This window comes from Ranitomeya variabilis, chromosome 3, assembly GCF_051348905.1.
Source record: "Ranitomeya variabilis isolate aRanVar5 chromosome 3, aRanVar5.hap1, whole genome shotgun sequence".
NCBI classification, from domain to species: Eukaryota; Metazoa; Chordata; class Amphibia; order Anura; family Dendrobatidae; genus Ranitomeya; species Ranitomeya variabilis.
The window spans coordinates 713511470-713532598 of record NC_135234.1 but is presented as its reverse complement, the minus strand read 5'-3'; the positions used below and the strand labels follow the sequence as shown (position 1 = coordinate 713532598).

Genomic DNA, 21129 nt, shown 5'->3' with positions numbered 1-21129 from the left:
CTTCTACTAATGTCCACTGCACATTAGTTGGATTTCTCCTCACAGACTGACACTAGCGCTACCATTTTCAATCTGGCACATCAGCACTGAAGTAGCATACCTCAATCCAGTGTCAGACTGAAGAACATTGGGCCCACCGGAGGATTTGATTCTGAGGGCCCACCTTTCTCCCTCACTGAAGAGCCCCTTAGCAACTGCAAGGTTTGCACTATGAACTCTCCTGAAGGAGAAGCCAGGGCCCACGGGAGGATTCTCCGGTTCTCTGGTGGGCCAGTCCAACCCTGCCTCAATCATATCAGGCCTTTTTCTATCCCTATGCTGTGTGCTCCTATCCCTAAACAGTATAGGTATAAGATGGCTTTTTTGGCCAGCCCCTATGTTTTATACCGCCAGTGATAACCCTCCAGATTGGCTGTACTACACCATGTGATCAAATTGCCGCAAGGCATTATGTGGAAGTGCGCATGCTGCCACGTCAGATCCCATTGGCCCGCTCACGGAGTGTGCAGCATTTTTTTTTTAAACTGCGAACCGCGAATCTTATCGCAGATTGTTCGAATGTGCGTGAAATTTCAGATTTCCGGAAATTCGACTTGATCTTGTTCCTCCGAGGATCGATCCCCTCATCTCTATCGCACATGTATATCTGTGGAGTGAAGGACACCATTAAAAAAGATTCCGGTAATAAAGCTTCCATGTGTTATCTTTTCCTCTGATAGCCCTCCATATGCTGATAGGTTATCAGATCAGGTGTACAGAAGGAAGCTACTGCGGCACAACACATGTTCTCTCAAGATGCTGCCCGTAATCCCTAATCAGCCCCGATAATCAGTTCACATTCACAATGTGACCCGATGCGCATGGTGTCCAGGTCTAATACACGATTCCCCTGTGTGACATATAAAGTAAGGGACAAATATAGGGAAATGGTCACTAAGAAAGAGTGAAACAGCTGCACTTATCTTATGTAGGACACTCCCATCTGATGCCCATTGCCAAATCACATGAGCCAAGGAGCAGCCAATGTGGCTGTAGCACTGAGGCCATTCCCTGCAGGTGAAGCTTACCTGTCAGCTAGCAGTGCAAACTTCACAGAGGAGGACTTATCCAGCTCCTTATGTTTTCCTGATACACTCACAGCCATGAATGCGGATGACCAGTACTACTCCACAGCCCACATCTACAAGGACTCTTGTGCATTTCAGAGGAGCCAAGGCCAGGCTTACAGCCCAAGCCCCCCAGCATGTCTATACATGGGAAGACAGCAGCCCTCCACCTACTCCAATTCAATGATAAGTCTGGATCCAGGAAGCCCCCCAGATATCTCGCCATACGAGGTGCCGCCTATATCAGAAGACCCTGGTGTGCCCCATCTTCACCATCATCATCACTCTGGGATCCCTCACCCCCAGCATCAAACGATACCTTATCCAGAGGACTCCGAGCCGGGACTCTTGGATGAACGAAGCAGAACCATTTTACCTTTCCCATGGATGAAATCCACCAAATCACACAGCTGGAAAGGACAATGGACAGGTGAGTGTCAGGAGGTCTTATGCGTTATAACAGAGTTGTCAGACAAGGGATGACTAAAACTGTGAAAAGGAAAGTCCAAATATTCCTACAATCCGTCAACAATATATATGGTAATGAGTAGAAAGATCCACAAGAAGGATCATGGCGCATTAATTAATAACATGGCGGCGCCTACTAATGCATCAGAACACATGGCATCTTCGTAACCGGATGAGAGTGTGCCCATTGCAATAAGGTAACCTCAGCAGCCCTGTACAGAAGTGCACATTCTACACCAAAATGGACATGACGATGCCTGTATATAATCACGCAGCACATATATACAGTACAATACATGCATGTGTTCAGTATACTCATACTGCGTGTGTGTATATATAGATATATATATATATTATATCATACAGTATGTTACATAGAGTATAAGTATACTGAACACACAGAAGTACACAAAGTCTAGCGTATGTACGTGTATGTGTGTGTATATATGTATATATATATATATACGAGCATGCATAAAAAGAACGTGTGTATACTTATAACACACTATGTACATTTATAAATGATATGAGCATACAAAACAGACATACATACACAAGCCTAATAAAGATGATGACACATACGTTTAAAAAAAAATTAACGCTCAGCTATGAAAATAGTAAGTAAAGCTAGATCTATATTCACATGGAACATAAAATAACACGCATAAAGTATGTAAAATAGATTGTCCATATCATCATATAGAATACACTTACCTACACAAACAATATCTAGCTATAAGGAAATGGAAGACATAGTTACAGATATATACAATACATCCAAATACAGAGCTACTGTACCTTACACACGTGATATACAATATATACAGATAACTGTACAGGCAGGCACCGCACTACACATATAGAAGTATACAATATATACATAGATCCATACACAACAGGCATAACTACACATATATACAGCACGGTGGCTCAGTGGTTAGCATTGCAGCGTTGGGTTCCTGGGTACAAATCCGAGGAGCAAAAACAACATCAGCAAGTATTCTGTATGTTCTCCCCGTGGTTGCTGGGTTTCCTCCCACATTCCAAAGACCATACTGATAGGGAATGTAGATTGTGAGCCCCAATGGGGACAGCGATGATGTTTGTAGAGCGCTGCGGAATATGATGGCGCTATATAAGCAGTTAAAAATAAATGAAGTAGTACAGTATATAATATAAGCATACACAACAGACAGATGTCTGTATACAACACATAGATTATTCAATGCGCATATATGGTATATATTCTCATGAAAATATTACGGATATATACAAACTACATACAAAACGCCTACACATTTCCGCATATGTCCGTTTTCCCCCACATATTTCTACATGCACACAGTATACACATATACCTATGTACACAATCACACGCCGTCATCATCAGTCTTTTTCCCAGTCTACATGCACCTTCAGGAAACGCTCAGCGTGACTGACAGTTATCGGAACAGACTCTCTATACAGAGGGTTCAGCTACGGAACAATATTGCTCTATCTCGTGGTACAATGTTATCGCAGGTCCCATTATACACTTTATGTCACACCTGCAAAGCAAATATTTTTTTAATCACACTGTTCAAATATAGTTTTGAAAATGTATATTCTAGTAATTTTCCTGGCAGATATGTCTTATATCCGCTGCCCTACAACCCTCAGTATACAATATGCATATACACAAGCTCACATTCACTATGTCAATGGAACGCAGTGCCTGTCCATGGGCCTGTAGAATGGAGCAAAGCAGCAAGAACACATGGGAGTCACATTCAGAGACCGACAAGGAATTATGTACTGTATAACCCTGAAAAAAAAACTGTGGTGCATATATATATTTTTCTCTTCTCTCCCTCTCGCTAAAAAAAATAAAAAAAATAAAATATATAATATGCAGAGAGAGACAGCTGTACATGTTTGACATTTATATACTGACCACATATACACATAATATTCATGTTTATTATTTATGTTCTAAAAAGAACAATGATTTCTAGACATCTAAGAAATTACTTTTAACCTTTCTAGTTGTACGGAGAGGGTTTTTAATTTTTACTACATGTATTATTTGCATGTAGTTTATGTAGTAATTCGTGTTTGAGACTAAGTTCAGTATTTTGCACACATTGTTAAATATTTATTAGAAATTCTATTTCTTACTTTGATAAAATAGAAATTTGTACTAATTGACTTGATGAAAAAAAAAAAAGTATTTCTTCCTTCATGTATTATGGATTCATTACAAGTTCACAAAAAAAAAGAAAATAATTTATTGTAGACTGAAAATCAGTTACTGTAGAAATGATTAGCTGCATGATTTTCTGTGACAATACTGCAATATATGCAATATATGTACACGTGTATACGGATGTCTTAAGATAGCTATACACTTAACAATGATAATAATAATATAGATAGGTGCGTATATATATACACACATATGTATAATATATAGAGCAGTGTTTTTAGTAAAACCAGTGTGTCAGTACCGTACATTGTGCTACTTTGCTAATAAAAATAATTATTTCAGTACATTTTAATTTAATAGGCTGCATATAATCGCAGATCTTTCCTCACGTAACACATAAAATCATAGAACATGTACAAAATACAAATTCTTTCATTCAATATATAAGAGGAGACCTGAACTTCACTGTCGGTGATAATTCTCAGCTCTTCCTTTATATCTGTTCTTTTTCTTCTGGGGTATTTGTGATGAATTGTGTAAGGAGAAAAAAATATTAATTAATTTTGTAAAAAATAAAGTGAATTCACACTTTAAAATATCAAATGTCTGATCAGAAATATTAAAAGTAAATTTGTTTGCCACATGGGGCAGATGTGGCTGTGACTGTTCCAATCTTGTCTTTTTAATTTTTTTTTCATTTGAAAAGTTGAATATGTTAAAATTGTATAATTGTAAGACCAAAATAACACAAATATTCTGGAATGCTTTGATTTTTATTATTCTGGTCCATATTTATCAACCAATTTCATATATAATAATATCTCATTTCAATATTTTTACAGAATAAAACACATGATAAAAAATGATAATAATACATAATAATGCATGAAATAATTAGTATAAGTGCTTAAACTGGAAACCATTGCTTATAAAAATATAATAATCATGTACAATAAAAAATTATATTGTGGTACCGATACCGTGTTAGCCAGAAAAATCTACATAAATACTTTTATGCCCAAAAAGACAAAAGTATTGTAATACCTTAGAATATTGTTGTCTTTTTGGGCATAAAATATTTATTAAAAAAAAAAAAATTAAATAAAAAATAATAAGCATTTAAAAACGAATAATTAGGCTGCTAAAAAATAATCTATTTAAAATTTTAGCAGAAATTGCTATAATAATGGCTTTTTAAATTTATTAAATTGTTAGGAAAATTTATTAGACAAGTTTTCATAGAATTTTTATTTATCGATTAATCATTATGAGGACACCACATTACAAAATATTTTGTTTTACAATGATCCTGTGTTTTCCGAACATTATCAAATAATTTTTAATAAATGATTAAAATAAGTGTACTAATTTTATTAGCAGCTTACATTATTGACATTCCTCCATAGTCATCAATATGAGACTTCAGCAAGAAAAATAGCAAAATAGCATTGGTATTAATTAGCTAATTCATTAGTATGACTGGTCTTCAGGGCACAAAACCATATTTTTGGGCCAAGTGTGATCCAACAAAACATCAGATTGCGCTCGGACCAATGTTATTCTATGGGGCCGCGCACATGTCAAATTTTTTTTTCCTACGGACTGAGCCAGTCTGAGGAAAAAATCGCCACATGTCTGAGTTGAATATGTGGATGACATCTACTACATTACTATTTTCACGGACTCGCAAAATGGAGAAGATGGAGAATTTATTTTTTTTTTCCATCTTCTCCTCATCTGAGAAAATTGGTTCACACGCTGATGAGGTTGATTAGTAAAATCGTCCCTATTGTCTCAGATGAGAGAAAATACGCTGGTGTGACTGATCTAATAAATATAAAGACTGTATGTTGGTATTAGCTGTATTTGCCATGTTGAAAAACCAGACAATTGCCTGGGGAGGCAGCAAACATGGGGCGGCACAGAGAAGAATAATGTTATTTATTGCCCATTTTTGTATTGTGTTCAGCCACTTGATCCTGGTTACAAATACACTTTTAGCCAATGAAAACAGGGAGGTATGCTAATCAGGAATAAGTGGATACAAAGTGGGCCTGGGTCCTCATTAACTTTATAGACCGTATAATGCCTCCTGTACACGACAAAGTCCTACGTGCCGAACTTACAGCTGCAGAGTTTGGTGCCATCCCATGGCATTGTATCCTTCTCTGGAAGCTATAGATGAGAACACCTCTGTGATAGTTCATCTGATGAAGCACAGGGAGAAGCAATGGCTTATAGCAGTAAATGGGTGCTGTGTTATGGATCTATACAACACAAATCAGTTATATAGCCTTTTCTTTTCTTTATTATTATTATTATTATTATTTCTTCATTCTACAGATGCAATCTGATTGGACAGGCGATGCATCCTGTAATGATCGGATATATATATATATATATTTTTTTAATTTTTTTTTTTAGGTGTGCCCACATTAGCATATAAATCGTACGGGCGCAAGGCAAGAAAAAAATCGAATTGCGCCCGGACCAATGTTATTCAATGAGGCAGTGCAGATTTTTTTTGCATGAGAAAAAAATTGGAGCATGCTGAGATTTCACTAAGGCCGGGGTCACACTTACCGTATGGAAAATCGGCCCGAGTCTCCCTGCCGAGAGTCGCATTTTTTCCGTTTGGTCATCTGTGTGTAATGCGTTTGCAATGCGATGATGTGATTTTCTCACCAATGTATCCGTATGGCATCCATATGGCTTTACATTTCTCACTGCTTTTCCCCGTTGAATTTTATAGCTGAATGGGCTGAAATGAGGAAAATGTGTGCCTATTTATCGCAAGTTACACGGATGGTCCATGTGCTGTCCGATATTTTCTCGCACCCATAGACTTGCATTGGTGAGACTCGGACTATATACGCGTACAATCGCTGCATGCTGTAACTTCACTGGTACGTAGAATACGCCTGAGAGAAAAAACGGTGATGTGAGCTGCCCCATAGGTTAACACTGGTCCAAGTGCTACGTGATATTTTCTCACATAGCACTCGTCCGTACCCTACGCTGGTGTGACCCCGGCCTATGAAACAAAATCGTCTCACTCTTCTGGATGAGAATAGGATTTTTTTTTAACTTGTAATTTATCCCTAAATTATACAAACAGATGTTTGTTCATTTTTTTAAATCTCTATGCATATTATGGACACGAGTACAAAAATGTATTTTCTTTTGGGTAGTCTGTAACTTTAAATTCTCATAATAGTGAAAAGTTCACACTAAATAATGATAAAGATATGTTCACATCTGAGTCGGAGCCTGGGGTCACAGATTCTGCCCAAAAAAAAGCTGGACAAAAAAGTGCAGCATTCTGCATGAAAACGATGCAAGTCGACAAACGAATCCCGCAAAGTAATTATTTTTGTATTCCTGTCCTTAGAATAGAAGAAGGGAAATGAGTAGTCTAGAAGAAAAGTATAATGAAATGCTTCTATTGGACACTTGTATTCTTTATATCAGTTTTCCTCCTTTTCTCTGTATATATTAAATATATAAGTAGGTGTCATAGGTGCATGAACCCTAAGAGTTGGAAAATATGAGTATGCAGTAATGCTCAGAGATAACTAAAAGAAGACTTGGGCGGTGGTCACACGTTGTTCAATATTGTTATGCATATATATATATCAACAATTTATTTTTTTAAGTCCGAGTGTCCGTGGGAAAGAAATCGCAGCATGCATTGTTTTCATCCAAGTCTTGGGTGAGACTCACACATTGAAGTCTGTGGGTGCAAGAAAAAAAATCGGACAATTGGACCGGCATCTGATTTTTGCGGACAGATTTATGTTATAAACTTAGGAAACTGTATGTGATCACGTACATGTTGTTAAGGTAGTTGTATGAAAACGGATCAGACACGGATGTAAAAAAATGCACCCACAAAAATGGCACATGGATGAAAATCTGATAAATTGGAAAAGGTTTCTGGATGAAACTGAAATGATTCTGCATATGCTCATCTGCAGGCGTTTCAGAAAAATTTGGTTATGAATTCTGCGTCTCAGAAGATCACTCTGAGGTGGGTCCTTTCTATGTGTGAGTATAGACAAAGACCTCTATGGGAGTGGGGTGGGGAGAAGCCACCAAGGACCAACTAGACTAGTCATCCAAGACGTATAGTTCCTGGCCGGCTTTTCAAAGTTAAATGCCGCATGACTAGGGCTGGTTTCACACTTGATTTGACTACAGCACCGCTTCAAGATTTCCATGAGAAATGGAGGCCGTTATTATGCACATGTAAACAAAGCTTTAGGATCTGTTCACACTGGTATCATGGTTTCCCCTTGTAATGGAAACTATCAGGCAATGCTGGATCAGACTTGCTTTCTGTATATTCTAAAAAAAAAAAAAAAAAAACTACCCTCTGGTTTGTCTCTTTACCCTCTGGTTGACTCTTTAATCAGTGTCTACAGCAGTGACCAACACATCATTGTTGTAGTCAGTGATTTGCTCCATCAGGCTCATATCAATGACCAGAAGAGGATGTACTTACAACGGCACTGTATATTCTCTTCAGCACTGGGACTTGTAATAAAAAAATGGACAACAAATTTATAATAACACTATAAAAATCTGCTTATTTTGGTCATTTACTATAGTGATAATGTTAAAGCACACCTGACTTTTCAAAAAAAAAACAAAAAACAGTTATGTTGTCTATGTAAGGAATAACATTAGTTCTGGCCATTATATGACTTGTATCCAGTATTTTTCATCAATTTTCTCCTCTATAGGCTACATCTCTAAATTTCAGTTGTCTCTCAGCTAGTGGGTGGGGACTAGCTGCAATGTCTCCATGCACAGTGGAGCGCCCCCAAACGCAGGGCCGCGGGGTACTCGGTACCGGGCTTCTCTGTCTCAGTTCTGGGGTTGTCACGGTGGCTAGACCCGGTCCGTGACCCTGCTAAGGGGCGTCCAATGAAAGTTGTAAGTGGTGGTGCGTGGTGCAGGTCGCGATGAATAACGAGGACACAGGGTTGCAGTCTCTTTACCTCTTTACTGAAGGCTTCAAGGTCCTCAATCCAGAGTACGGTTAACAGGGCTGTCTGAGACCGGCCGGTCCGATGGCACCTCCAGAGTTCCCTTTGTAGGTGGAAATCTGTGCCTACCTTCTAGCGCCTGTGTGTTGTAGTACTTCCCTGCTGAGCACCACGGGATACTCCTCACAACTGTTGTGTCTGTTTCTAATGTTCTTTCCCACAACTTATGTCTATTCTGATGTTCTTCTCCGACCCCCAGATGATATGAATAGGACGCACCCGTATGACGGGTAGGCCTGGAGTTCTTCCGGGACCCTAGCGTCGCCCCTCTCCCACAATTGCCCCCTATGTCTGCTTAGGTGATTTTGGTGAGACAGCCAACCTAAAATTAACTGTCCTGCCTTTGGTTTGAAGTAATGCTTGGAGCTTAATACTTCCTCGGCGTTCCAGCCACCGGCTACGCGCCTCAGTAGGATGTTGCCTCGATCTTACAGCACGACTCCTACTGGTGTTATCTCCTTTTCGCTTTGATCCCGTTTCTCACTCTCCACAATAAACCTCGGTTCTTGTCCTTTCTTGAGATACCGCCGCGATGTAGTGCAGGCGCGGTTCCTTAACGTTCTTTCCTGTTCGCCAGGCCTCTGTCAGGATCCCACCCCTGACAGGGACCCCCCTGAATCTTCCCCTGCAACACCCTCTGCCACAGGATGTTGCCTGGTTCCAACCCAGTCAGCTTCTCCTCTAACTTTCTATCTAACCCCCAGTTTAACAGATTGTGAGGAGTGGCCTAATACATAGCGCCCTTTGCTCCCCCTGGAGGCCAGACTATGAAGTGTATTGGTGTCTGTGATACCTGGTCAGATGAACTCCTTCAGTGCCATGAGACGTACCGTCACTCCCCTTAGCGGCGGAGCATCAGTACTGCAACGACCAGGACTCTGGGGCGCTGCACACAGCATATATGGATATGAGGGATTCTTGCTCCCACGCTTCTTTGTAGCACATGCTCGGGTGCAGCAGCAGCATGAAGAAGATCGTACAACAGTATTGAGTAGTATAGCTGTAAATCTAACACTGGGGTGAAGAGAAATAAAACACTTTTCAGAAATGAGCAGCATGGTCTCTCTGCTTCTTTCTCTCTCATTCTGCTTCTCTCTCCTCTCCTCCTCCTCCTCTCAAAAGACTTCAATAGGCAGCTGTTATCTGATCCCTCAGTGACCTGCCAGGCATCTTGCCGATGGAGTAATATCAGGCTTTAGGTTCTGCAGGTGTGGTGTCGGGGTTCATGTACTGCAAGAGCGGTGTCAGGGTTCAGGTACGACAGGTGCGGCTTCAATACTGCAGTACCACCAAAGGACCTAAGAGTTCTGGACTACGCAACACGAAAAACAGGAAAAGGTTTAGACACATACACAAGATACAGCCCCATAGCATGATGTTGCCTCCACCATGTTTCACTGTTGGGATTGTATTGGGCAGGTGATGAGCAGTGCCTGGTTTTCTCCACACATATTGCTTAGTTACAATCACCAAAAAGTTCTATCCTCGTCTCATCAAACCAGAGAATCTTATTTCTCATAGTCTGGGAATCCTTTATGTGTTTTTTAGCAAACTCTATGCGGGCTTTCATATGTCTTGCACTGAGGAGAGGCTTCTTTCAGGCCACCCTGCCATAAAGGCCCAACTGGTGGAGGGCTGCAGTGATAGTTGACTTTGTGGAACTTTCTCCCATCTCTCTACTGCATCTCTGGAGCTCAGCCACAGTGATCTTGGGGTTCTTCTTTACCGCTCTCACCAAGTCTCTTCTCTCACAAGTGCTCAATTTGGCTGGACAGTCAGGTCTAGGAAGACTTCTGGTGGTCCACAACTTCGTCCATTTAAGGATTATGGAGGCCACTGTGCTCTTAGGGACCTTGAGTATTGCAGAAATTATTTTGTAACCTGGGCCAGATCTATGCCTTGCCAGCTCCTTGGACAGTTCCATTGACCTCATGATTCTCATTTGGTCTGACATGCACTGTGAGCTGTGAGGTCTTATATAGACAGGTGTGCGCCTTTCTAAATCAAGTCCTATCAGTTTAGTTAAACACAGCTGGACTCCAATGAAGGAGTAGAACCATCTCAAGGAGGATCACAAGGAAATGGACAGCATGTGACTTAAATATGAGTGTCTGAGCAAAGGGTCTGAATACTTATCACCATGTGATATTCCAGTCTTTCTTTTTTAATAAATTTGCAAAAAATTCTACATTTCTGTTTTTTTCAGTCATGATAGGGTGGTGAGTGTACATTAATGAGAAAAAAATGAACTTTTTTGAATTTGCCGAATGGCTGCAATGAAACAGAGTGAAAAATTTAGGTGAAGTGAGTTCTTTGGCTGTGAACTCCCAGGACCTTTCTGAGAGCACTGGGAGCGTGAGAACTTTCTCATGCTCACGGTGACATCAGACAGATTATAGGAGTTCACCGTGAGACACTGAGCAGCGGTAGCAGAGGCTGCTCATTGTCTCTGCTGGATGGCAGGCTGTACAATTGCATCATGCAACCATATAGCCTGCCATCTAGATGTAGCAGAAGTAGACCTGTCATGAGACAAATGGATTATCATCTTCTCAGCGGACAGGTGAGGAATGTTATTTATTTTAATTACCTTGCAGGGGACAGTGGCGTCACAGGAATGTGTGATGCAGTAAGTATGGTTTAATTAAGATTGATTAAAGGAGTTTGTGTCAGTCTTTCAATTAAAGGACTTTATCGCAGCAGAGCAAGAGTCAAGTGTCTTTAGCGTATCGCATCAGATGTGATTCGCTAGTGGTACCCCAGCCTAAAAGTCTAAATCTGTCCTAGTATGTGTCATCACTGAGCTTCAGCCCGGGGTCCCACTAGCAAATCACATTCTATATCCGAGCATCGGATGCGATATGCAAATGACCGTCGGCTCCTGTTCTTCTGCAAGCGGGAGCAAAGCTTCAGTGCTCTGATCCTCTAACATCAGAGAATCCGAGCACAAGTGCGGAGGAGACCATCTCGTGATTTTTTTTCATCGGATTCCATTCGTCTGATTTAATCGGATGTGAGAATGAGTCCTTCACAGTAGACTCATCATGTATCATCACTGACCTGCATCCCAGCTTTCCTATTATCAACAGCCTTCCCAGCATTGGCAGCCGTTCCAAAAAGTATCATTACCGAACTGCAACCCTGATTTCATAGCATCAGCAACAATCTCAGTGCATAATGATGAATTCTATTTCCATTGTTGACAGCAATTTCAGAATGTATCATCACTGGGCTGAAAAACTAGATTTACCAGAATTTACAGCAATCTCAGAAAGTATCATCATTGAACTGTAGCCCAGCTTTCAGATTGTCAGCAGCAGTCTCAGAACATATCAATACTGAGCTGTAACCCAGCTTTCCCAGAATTGACAGTAGTCTCAAAGTATCATCAACTACAAACCTATACTTGGCTGTAACTGCAGATGGTTAATGTATAAAGCATGTTGATTGATATACACTCACCGGCCACTTTATTAGGTACACCATGCTAGTAACGGGTTGGACCCCTTTTGCCTTCAGAACTGCCTCAATTCTTCGTGGCATAGATTCAACAAGGTGCTGGAAGCATTCCTCAGAGATTTTGGTCCATATTGACATGATGGCATCACACAGTTGCCGCAGATTTGTCGGCTGCACATCCCAAAGATGCTCCATACAAGGCAGGATGGATCCATGCTTTCATGTTGTTTACGCCAAATTCTGACCCTACCATCCGAATGTCGCAGCAGAAATCGAGACTCATCAGACCAAGCAACGTTTTTCCAATCTTCTACTGTCCAATTTCGATGAGCTTGTGCAAATTGTAGCCTCAGTTTCCTGTTCTTAGCTGAAAGGAGTGGTACCCGGTGTGGTCTTCTGCTGCTGTAGCCCATCTGCCTCAAAGTTCGATGCACTGTGCGTTCAGAGATGCTCTTAGGCCTACCTTGGTTGTAACAGGTGGCGATTTGAGTCACTGTTGCCTTTCTATCAGCTCGAACCAGTCTGCCCATTCTCCTCTGACCTCTGGCATCAACAAGGCATTTCCGCCCACAGAACTGCCGCTCACTGGATTTTTTTTCTTTTTCGGGCCATTCTCTGTAAACCCTAGAGATGGTTGTGTGTGAAAATCCCAGTAGATCAGCAGTTTCTGAAATTCTCAGACCAGCCCTTCTGGCACCAACAACCATGCCACGTTCAAAGGCACTCAAATCACCTTTCTTCCCCATACTGATGCTCGGTTTGAACTGCAGGAGATTGTCTTGACCATGTCTACATGCCTAAATGCACTGAGTTGCCGCCATGTGATTGGCTGATTAGAAATTAAGTGTTAACAAGAAGTTGGACAGGTGTACCTAATAAAGTGGCCAGTGAGTGTATAAAGCATGTACACTGTGTGCAGAATTATTAGGCAAGTTGTATTTTAGAGGATTATTTTTATTATTGATCAACAACTATCAATCAACCCAAAAGACTCATAAATATCAAAGCTTAATATTTTTGGAAGTTGGAGTGGGTTTTTTTTTAGATTTGACCATCTTAGGAGGATATCTGTTTGTGCAGGTAACTATTACTGTGCAGAATTATTAGGCAACTTAATAAAAAACAAATATATTGCCATCTCACTTATTTTCACCAGGTAAACCAATATCACTGCACAAAATGTAGAAATAAACATTTCTGACATGCAAAAACAAAACAAAACCCCCCAAAATTAGTGACCAATATAGCCACCTTTCTTTATGATGACACTCAACAGCCTTCCATCCATAGATTCAGTCAGTTGCTTGATCTGTTTACGACCAACATTGCGTGCAGCAGCCACCACAGCCTCCCAGACACTGTTCCGAGAGGTGGACTGTTTTCCTTCCCTGTAGATCTCACATTTTATGAGGGACCACAGGTTCTCTATGGGGTTCAGATCAGGTGAACAAGGGGGCCATGTCATTATTTTTTCTTTTTTGAGACCTTTACTGGCCAGCCACGTTGTGGAGTAGCTGAAGGCATGTGATGGAGCATTGTCCTGCATGAAAATCATGTTTTTCTTGATTGATACCGACTTCTTCCTGTACCACTGCTTGAAGAAGTTGTCTTCCAGAAACTGGCAGTAGGTCTGGGAGTTGAGCTTCACTCCATCCCCAAGCCGAAAAGGTCCCACAAGTTTATCTTTGATGATACCAGCCCATACCAGTACCCCACCTCCACCTTGCTGGCGTCTGAGTCGGAGTGGAGCTCTCTGCCCTTTACTGATCCAGCCTCTGGCCCATCCATCTGGCCCATCAAGAGTCACTCATTTCATCAGTCCATAAAACCTTTGAAAAGTCAGTCTTAAGATATTTCTTGGCCCAGTCTTGACATTTTATCTTATGTTTCTTGTTCAAAGGTGGTCGTTTTTCAGCCTTCCTTACCTTGGCCACGTCCCTGAGTATCGCACACCTTGTGCTTTTTGTTACTCCAGTAACGTTGCAGCTCTGAAATATGGCAAAACTGGTGGCAAATGGCATCTTGGCAGCTTCACGTTTGATTTTCCTCAATACATGGGCAGTTATTTTGCGCCTTTTTTTTGCCCAACACGCTTCTTGCGACCCTGTCGGCTATTTGCCATGAAACGCTTGATTGTTCGGTGATCACGCTTCAAAAGTTTGGCAATTTCAAGACTGCTGCATCCCTCTGCAAGACATCTCACAATTTTGGACTTTTCAGAGCCCGTCAAATCTCTCTTCTGACCCATTTTGCCAAAGGAAAGGAAGTTGCCTAATAATTAAGTACACCTTATATAGGGTTTTGATGTAATTAGACAACACCCCTCCTCATTACAGAGATGCACAGCACCTGATTTACTTAATTGGTAGTTAGCTCTCAAGCCTGAACAGCTTGGAGTAGGACAACATGTATAAATAGTATCATGTGATCAAAATACAACTTGCCTAATAATTCTGCACACAGTGTATTTCAGGGCCACTATCCATTAAAGGTGGCACACTAGTACGTCCTTTTACTTACACTTATAGAGGGTGTGTCGTAATTGGCTTTTCAGAACATACCAATGAGATAAGAAGTGTACCTGTGCTGCCGAGGAACACCCACTCTGCTCATATAGTGCTATTTGTCAGTGGATCAATGCCACTTCATTAGTTATAATTGAGTCTCGAATTCAGCAGATTGTTCGAATCTTGGCAGGAAATCTGATTCTTATGGAAGCCATTCGATATGAATTCAATATTCCTTATAGGCTGGGGTCACACTTGCGTGTGCAATGCGAGTCTCTCGCATGAATACCCGGCACTGTCGCCGGCACTCGGGACCAAAGCGTGCGGCTGCATGTATTTCTATGATGCCGGGTATTGATGCGAGTTTCTCGCATTACACACGCAAGTGTGACCCCGGCCATATATTTCATCTCTTCACTTTACTTGGCACTTTAGTGAAAAAGGAGCCTCTCTCCTACAATTTCAGCTCATCAAAACTACATTTTTTTTTTAAAGTCATTGTCTCTATTTTGAACCATGGCAACTTGGTGGATGTACGATTGATCAGAAGATCGATCTTGTGCAAGCCTAGATAGGCCCACCTGGGTCTTCTCCGCCGTTATCTTGATAGTATCAAATCATCGGGTTGCTGGTCTTCCTCTTCATCTTGTTCCATCTATTCTTCCAACCATGATGTCCTTCTCCAGTGATTACTCTCTTCATATAATGTGTCCAAAGTAGCCAAATTGTAGCTTGGGGGATCCTTGCTTCCAGTGACATGTCTGGCTTGATTTCTTACAAAATTGATTGATTTGTACTTCTTGCCATCCATGGTATTTAAAACATCCTTCTCCAGCACCACATTTCTAAGGCATTGATTCTTCTTCTGTCTTGTTTGTTTATCATCTAGGTGGTTTCGCTTCCTTATGTTACCACATAAAAGACCAACCAATGTACTAGCCATATCTTCATCGCCAGTGAAATTTTCTTCAATTTGAAGACCTTGTTCAGCTACTTCATCATTGATTTGCCCATAGCTACTCATATTTTCCTATTGACTTCCGGTGTCGTTGCTGTATCTTAAGTAATCATCTATCCGAGTAGGTTGAAGTCCTTTATGACTTCCAGTTCATCACCATCTATTTCAAATGAGTCCCGGTCGTACCTGGACGTAATCAATATCTTTGTGTTGAATAACAATCCCATGTTCAAGCTCTCCATCTTGACACTGTAACAAGTCTTTCATTCCATCTATGCTTGTTTCTATCAATGTTGTATTGTCTGCGCATTTAAGATTGTTTATTTGTCCAGCAATTTTAATTCCTTCTTTTTCGGCAAGTCCAGCCTTCCTGAAAATAGCTTTTGAATATAAGTGAAGAGAAATGGTGACAGGATGCAACCTAGTCTGATGCCTTGCTCTACTTTAAACCATGCAGTGTCTCTGTGTTCCATTTGGACTGTTGCTTCTTGGTCAATATAAAGGTTCCTAATGAGGATGATCCGAAGGATTAGCACACCCATATCCGTCATGGTAGTCCAAAGTTTCTGGTGATCAACACGGTCAAAGGCTTTGCTGTAGCCAAAGAAAAATAAATCTCCTTGTTTTCTTTGGCCTTTTCCATTATCCATCTAATATTAACTATTAGTGTTGAGCATTCCGATACCGCAAGTATCGGGTATCGGCCGATACTTGCGGTATCGGAATTCCGATACCGAGTTCCGATACTTTTGTGGTATCGGGAATAGGTATCGGAACCATATTCATGTGTAAAATAAAGAATTAAAATAAAAAATATGGATATACTCACCTCTCCGGCGGCCCCTGGACCTTACCGATGTAACCGGGAGCCTCCGTTCCTAAGAATGAGCGCGTGAAGGGCCTTCAATGACGTCGCGGCTTCTGATTGGTCACGTAACCGCTCACGTGGCAAAGTGTTTTATAAAAACAATTTTTGGGCACTTTTCTTTATTTTTACAGCTTTTACCTTGTAAGATGTAGTACAATATTGCAATATTAAAATTTCTGATGTTAAAAATGTTTATTTTTAATATTGTAATATTTACGGAAGGGAACAAGGTGTTATTTGAATTTGTAGATTTTTCAGGTTTTGTTAATTAGTGGCTTACGCAATTCACCCCCCTTGGCATTTTTCGTGTTTTGCTACCTCATGACCTGAAATTTCACTGGATTTTTTTGAATTTTCCATCAGTTCATGTAAAGAACATCCCTACAATTGTGAACATTTGGATTTCTTTTTATTGTTACGCAAGCATAAAATAGGGCAAAATATCTGTAAACTTCAATGTGCATAACTATTCACACCCTCTAAAGTCAGTACTTTTTAGAGCCTCCTTTTGCGATAATTACACCTGCAAGTCACTTTGGATAAGTATCTATGAGCTTTCCACATCTTGTCACTGGGATTTTTGCCCATTCCTCAAGGCAAAACTGCTCCAGCTTCTTCAAGTTTCCTCTGGTGAACAGCAATAGTCAAATCTGAACCCAGATTCTCAATTGGATTAAGATCTGGGCTTTCACTAAGCAACTCCAAATCATTTACACGTTTCCCATTCAACCGCTCAAGTGTTGATTTAGCAGTATGCTTTGAGTCATTTGTCTTGTTGGAAGGTAAACCTCTGTCCAATCACTGACAGACTGAAACAGGTTTTGCTCAAGAATACCCTTGTATTTCGCACCATTCGTCTCCCCCTCAACTTGAACTTTTTTCAAAAAATCATCCCCACAGTATGATGCTGCCACCATCATGTTTCACTCTGGGGATGGTGTTCTTGGGATGATGAACTGTGTTCGTTTGGCGCCAGACATATTGTTTACATTGGTGGCCAAAAAATTCAATTTTGGTCTCATCTGACCACAGCTCCTTCTCCCATACATCTGGGGAGTCTCCCACATGTTTTTTGGCAAACTCAAAAAGAGCCTTACAATTTTTGTGTGTAAGTAGTGTCTTTTTTTCTGCCCACTCTTCCATAAAGGCCATCTCTATGGAGTGTACGGCTTATTGTGGTCGTATGGACAGATACTCCAGTCTCTGCTTGGAACTCGTGGAACTTGCAGCTCCTTCAGGGTTGCCTTTTGGTCTCTGTGTTGTCTCTAATGCCCTCCTTGCCCTGGCTGAGAGTTTTGGTGGGCAGCCCTCTCTTGGCAGGTCTGATGTGGTACCATGTTCTTTTCATTTGATGATAATGGATTTGATGGTGCTTCAGGGAATCATCAGAGATTGGGATGATTTTTCATAACCCAATCCTGATTTTTACTTCTCAACAACTTTGTCCCTGACTTTTTTGGAGATCTCCTTGGTCTTCATGGTGTTTGGTTTGTGGTGCCTCCTGCTTAATGGTGTTGTTCCCTTTCAGAAAAGGTAAAGTGCATATACTGACCGGCATGTGATACTTAGATTGCACACAGGTAGACTACTTTCATTAAGCATGTGACCTACAAAGGTAAATGCTTGCACCAGAAATTTTCAATTATTTAATCCCATAAATTTAATTTCTGCCTATATTTTTCTCACTTCACCAACTTAGACTATTTAGTACTGATGTATCACACACAAATGTATCACTGAAATACCGATACAATAATTTGATAGCTTTGTACTGTTATTTTATGCTGGAAAATCGACAGTGAAAATAAGTAATTAATCCACGATTAACTATAAATGACGTCAAAATAGTAAATGAAAGCAGTTGATTCCTATTTAATAGTATTCCAGATACTGCTTAAACTTTCATGTTTATTGTCATTGGGTTTTCCAAGATCTAATCATACAAAAGTCAGAACTGACAAATGATTATTACTTCAGTGCGGGGTTTTATTCCTAATGAATCAATAAATTCTAAAGTTTAATTGCTGAACATGAAAAACTGGATTATACAAGTTCAACTGAACATCAAAAAGGAACTAAGCAGAAAAGTCCAAGGGTCTAGAAGATTGATTGATTGTGGGGTGAGGTAAACGTGCCTGATGGAAGCACTGATCATTGGTAAAAATTTTAGCTCAATTTATGAGAAATTACCAGGGTTGGAACTAGAAGCTTTGATCGACTGAAAAATTTTTAATGTCCTCTTAAGCATTTACCATATTTATGTGTAAGTTAAGATATACATTCAGACTGCGATGTGTTAAACAAAAATACACCACTTCTGTGAAGGTAAAATTCAAAAAGTAAGCCAAGAAATTAGCAGAACATGCTTGGACGATGGTACCACACACAACCATCCAAATAATCAGGAAATACAGGATGGGGGCATGGGTGAAAACCCCAATCAAGACTTCAAATCCAATCACGTAGATCAAATCAGATCTCGATATTTATTAGAACCTATGTTGAATCCTTTGATAAAATCAGACCCCAAGGTCAGAGTGCAAAATTAATGTAAACTCGTAAATTGAACACGTAAATTTATTCAGATCCTGGAATTAATTTAAACCCCTAACCCATTCCTCTAAATAAATTTAGACCTCTAAATGAATGAAGACCTTAGTGAAAGACCCCTACATTTATACAGGTCGATAGTTTTCCAATTAATGCTACCCATCATCATCCTATGTAAACATGCCACCAATAAGCCAACGAGCACACAAAGCACTAATTCGTCGGCTGATTGCTCTGTTATTTCTTGTCAGCAGCACATCAGGATGTGCTGCTGATACATTGTATGGGGACAGAACAATCCCAGTAATGTTGTTCTGTCCCCATACAGTTGTATCCACCTGTGGGAATAGGACATTAAACGAGTATATGATCGGCACCTTTTTATAGAAAAAAAAATCGCCCCCTGTAAACGATGCCTAATTTAATGCTGCTATGGACCAGGTATTAAAATTAATTTGGATCCCTGACTAGATGCTAAAATGTATTTATATCTCAGGTCTTACCCGACTAAAGTAAATTTTGATTACTTACATTCCCTTACTTTTCACTTCCAAACACTGCTGCTTGGTTTCATGCTTTCACTGCAGCTTGGCTTCCTCAGATTGACTGTTGGAAGTTGTGGAGACACAATTTTTATTACAGGAATGATTTAAGGTTTGATATATTTGCTGCTAGTACAATACAGTAAAGCCTTTGGTTCCTCTTTAGTAAAGTCTAATACTACATTCACACATCCATGTGACACAATTGTGTGCTGTCCACTTTTTTCAGACCGCACATTGATCCATAATTTAAATGATCCACAAAGATCCATTTTTTAAAAAAACGAATCCATCTCTCTGATTTGTGAGACTCAGAACTGTCCCATTTCCATGACTTTGCCATTTAAAGACAACCTTTCACTGGTTTGACTATGTTGAATTGGCCACATTATGGCATAGTGGCTGAAAAGCTGAATAAAAAGTATGGTAATTTTTATTTTATATTTGTAGTCTATGTGGCAGAGATATTAATTAGGTCTAGATTCCAATTTATCATAAGCCAAACTGGACCTTACCAGAAATTCATCTCTGGGAATGTGTACTTTTTCCTCTGCATGATTTTGGCCAATCATAAGCATGTGTCATCATCAGTCAAATGAAAAAAGAACACTCCAGAAGATTAGAAAAATATTCTCTAGCAAGACATGTAATGACAAATAGCCTCGATGTCTACAGCTACAGCAGAGCTACGTATTATTACAATCACAATCAGCTTTTATCTCACAGCAGTCAGTGTAGCAGGAGGGACAGAGCTGACAGGCCTGTGTGAGGAGTGCTGCAGAGGTGTTTGTAATGAAGCTCAGCTCTACTTCCCCTCACTGAGTGCTTGAGGTGTTTGTAATCACACTGAGCTTTGCTTTCCTCAAAACACCCTCCCACCCCCAAACATACACTGACTGCTATGATAATAAAGCTGGATGTGTTGGTATTCCCACTCACCCCTACTGTATGCAGAGATCATGGCTGAGAGCAGGGCTATATGTCATACATGTCTCACAGGAGAAAGCATGTTCTTCTGACATTTTTCCTCTGCATGATGTCTCCTGCTTATTATTGGTTAGCGTCATGCAAGGGAAGAAGTACACTCCCTCAGAGATAAATCTCTGGTAATGCCCACTTGGGCCTATCGTAAATTAGAATACAAACTTTACAAAGTAATAGCTACACAACAAAGATGGAGAAATAAAAAAACTTATTCAGGTCTTCAGTCACTATTCAATGAATTGGCTGGTATAATATGCTGAAACTGAAACTCCTGTGGTGGGCATGTAATAGTATGCAGGTACTGAGTGTGTCACCACGGAACAGACAGACCAACAGTTGAGGGGTTTAATAACAGGAATCAGGTTCTCCTCGCAGGGAGGAAGCGGTAGAAAATAACTAACAATAAAACAGTGCAAAAATATGGGAGTCAAACAGTGTAACAGAAATAAGC

At 40.3% G+C, this 21129-nt stretch overlaps 1 protein-coding gene across 1 annotated transcript in view; it reads left to right on the top strand.

Moving 5' to 3' along the window:
- Positions 1-1031: 1031 nt before the first annotated feature.
- PDX1 (pancreatic and duodenal homeobox 1) overlaps positions 1032-21129 on the top strand; it is a 35389-nt gene continuing 15291 nt past the window's right edge. Inside the window, exon 1 of the mRNA XM_077298282.1 lies at positions 1032-1536. Coding sequence (XP_077154397.1) covers positions 1143-1536 — 394 coding nt within the window. The 5' untranslated portion in view covers positions 1032-1142. The remainder of the gene's footprint in view (positions 1537-21129) is intronic.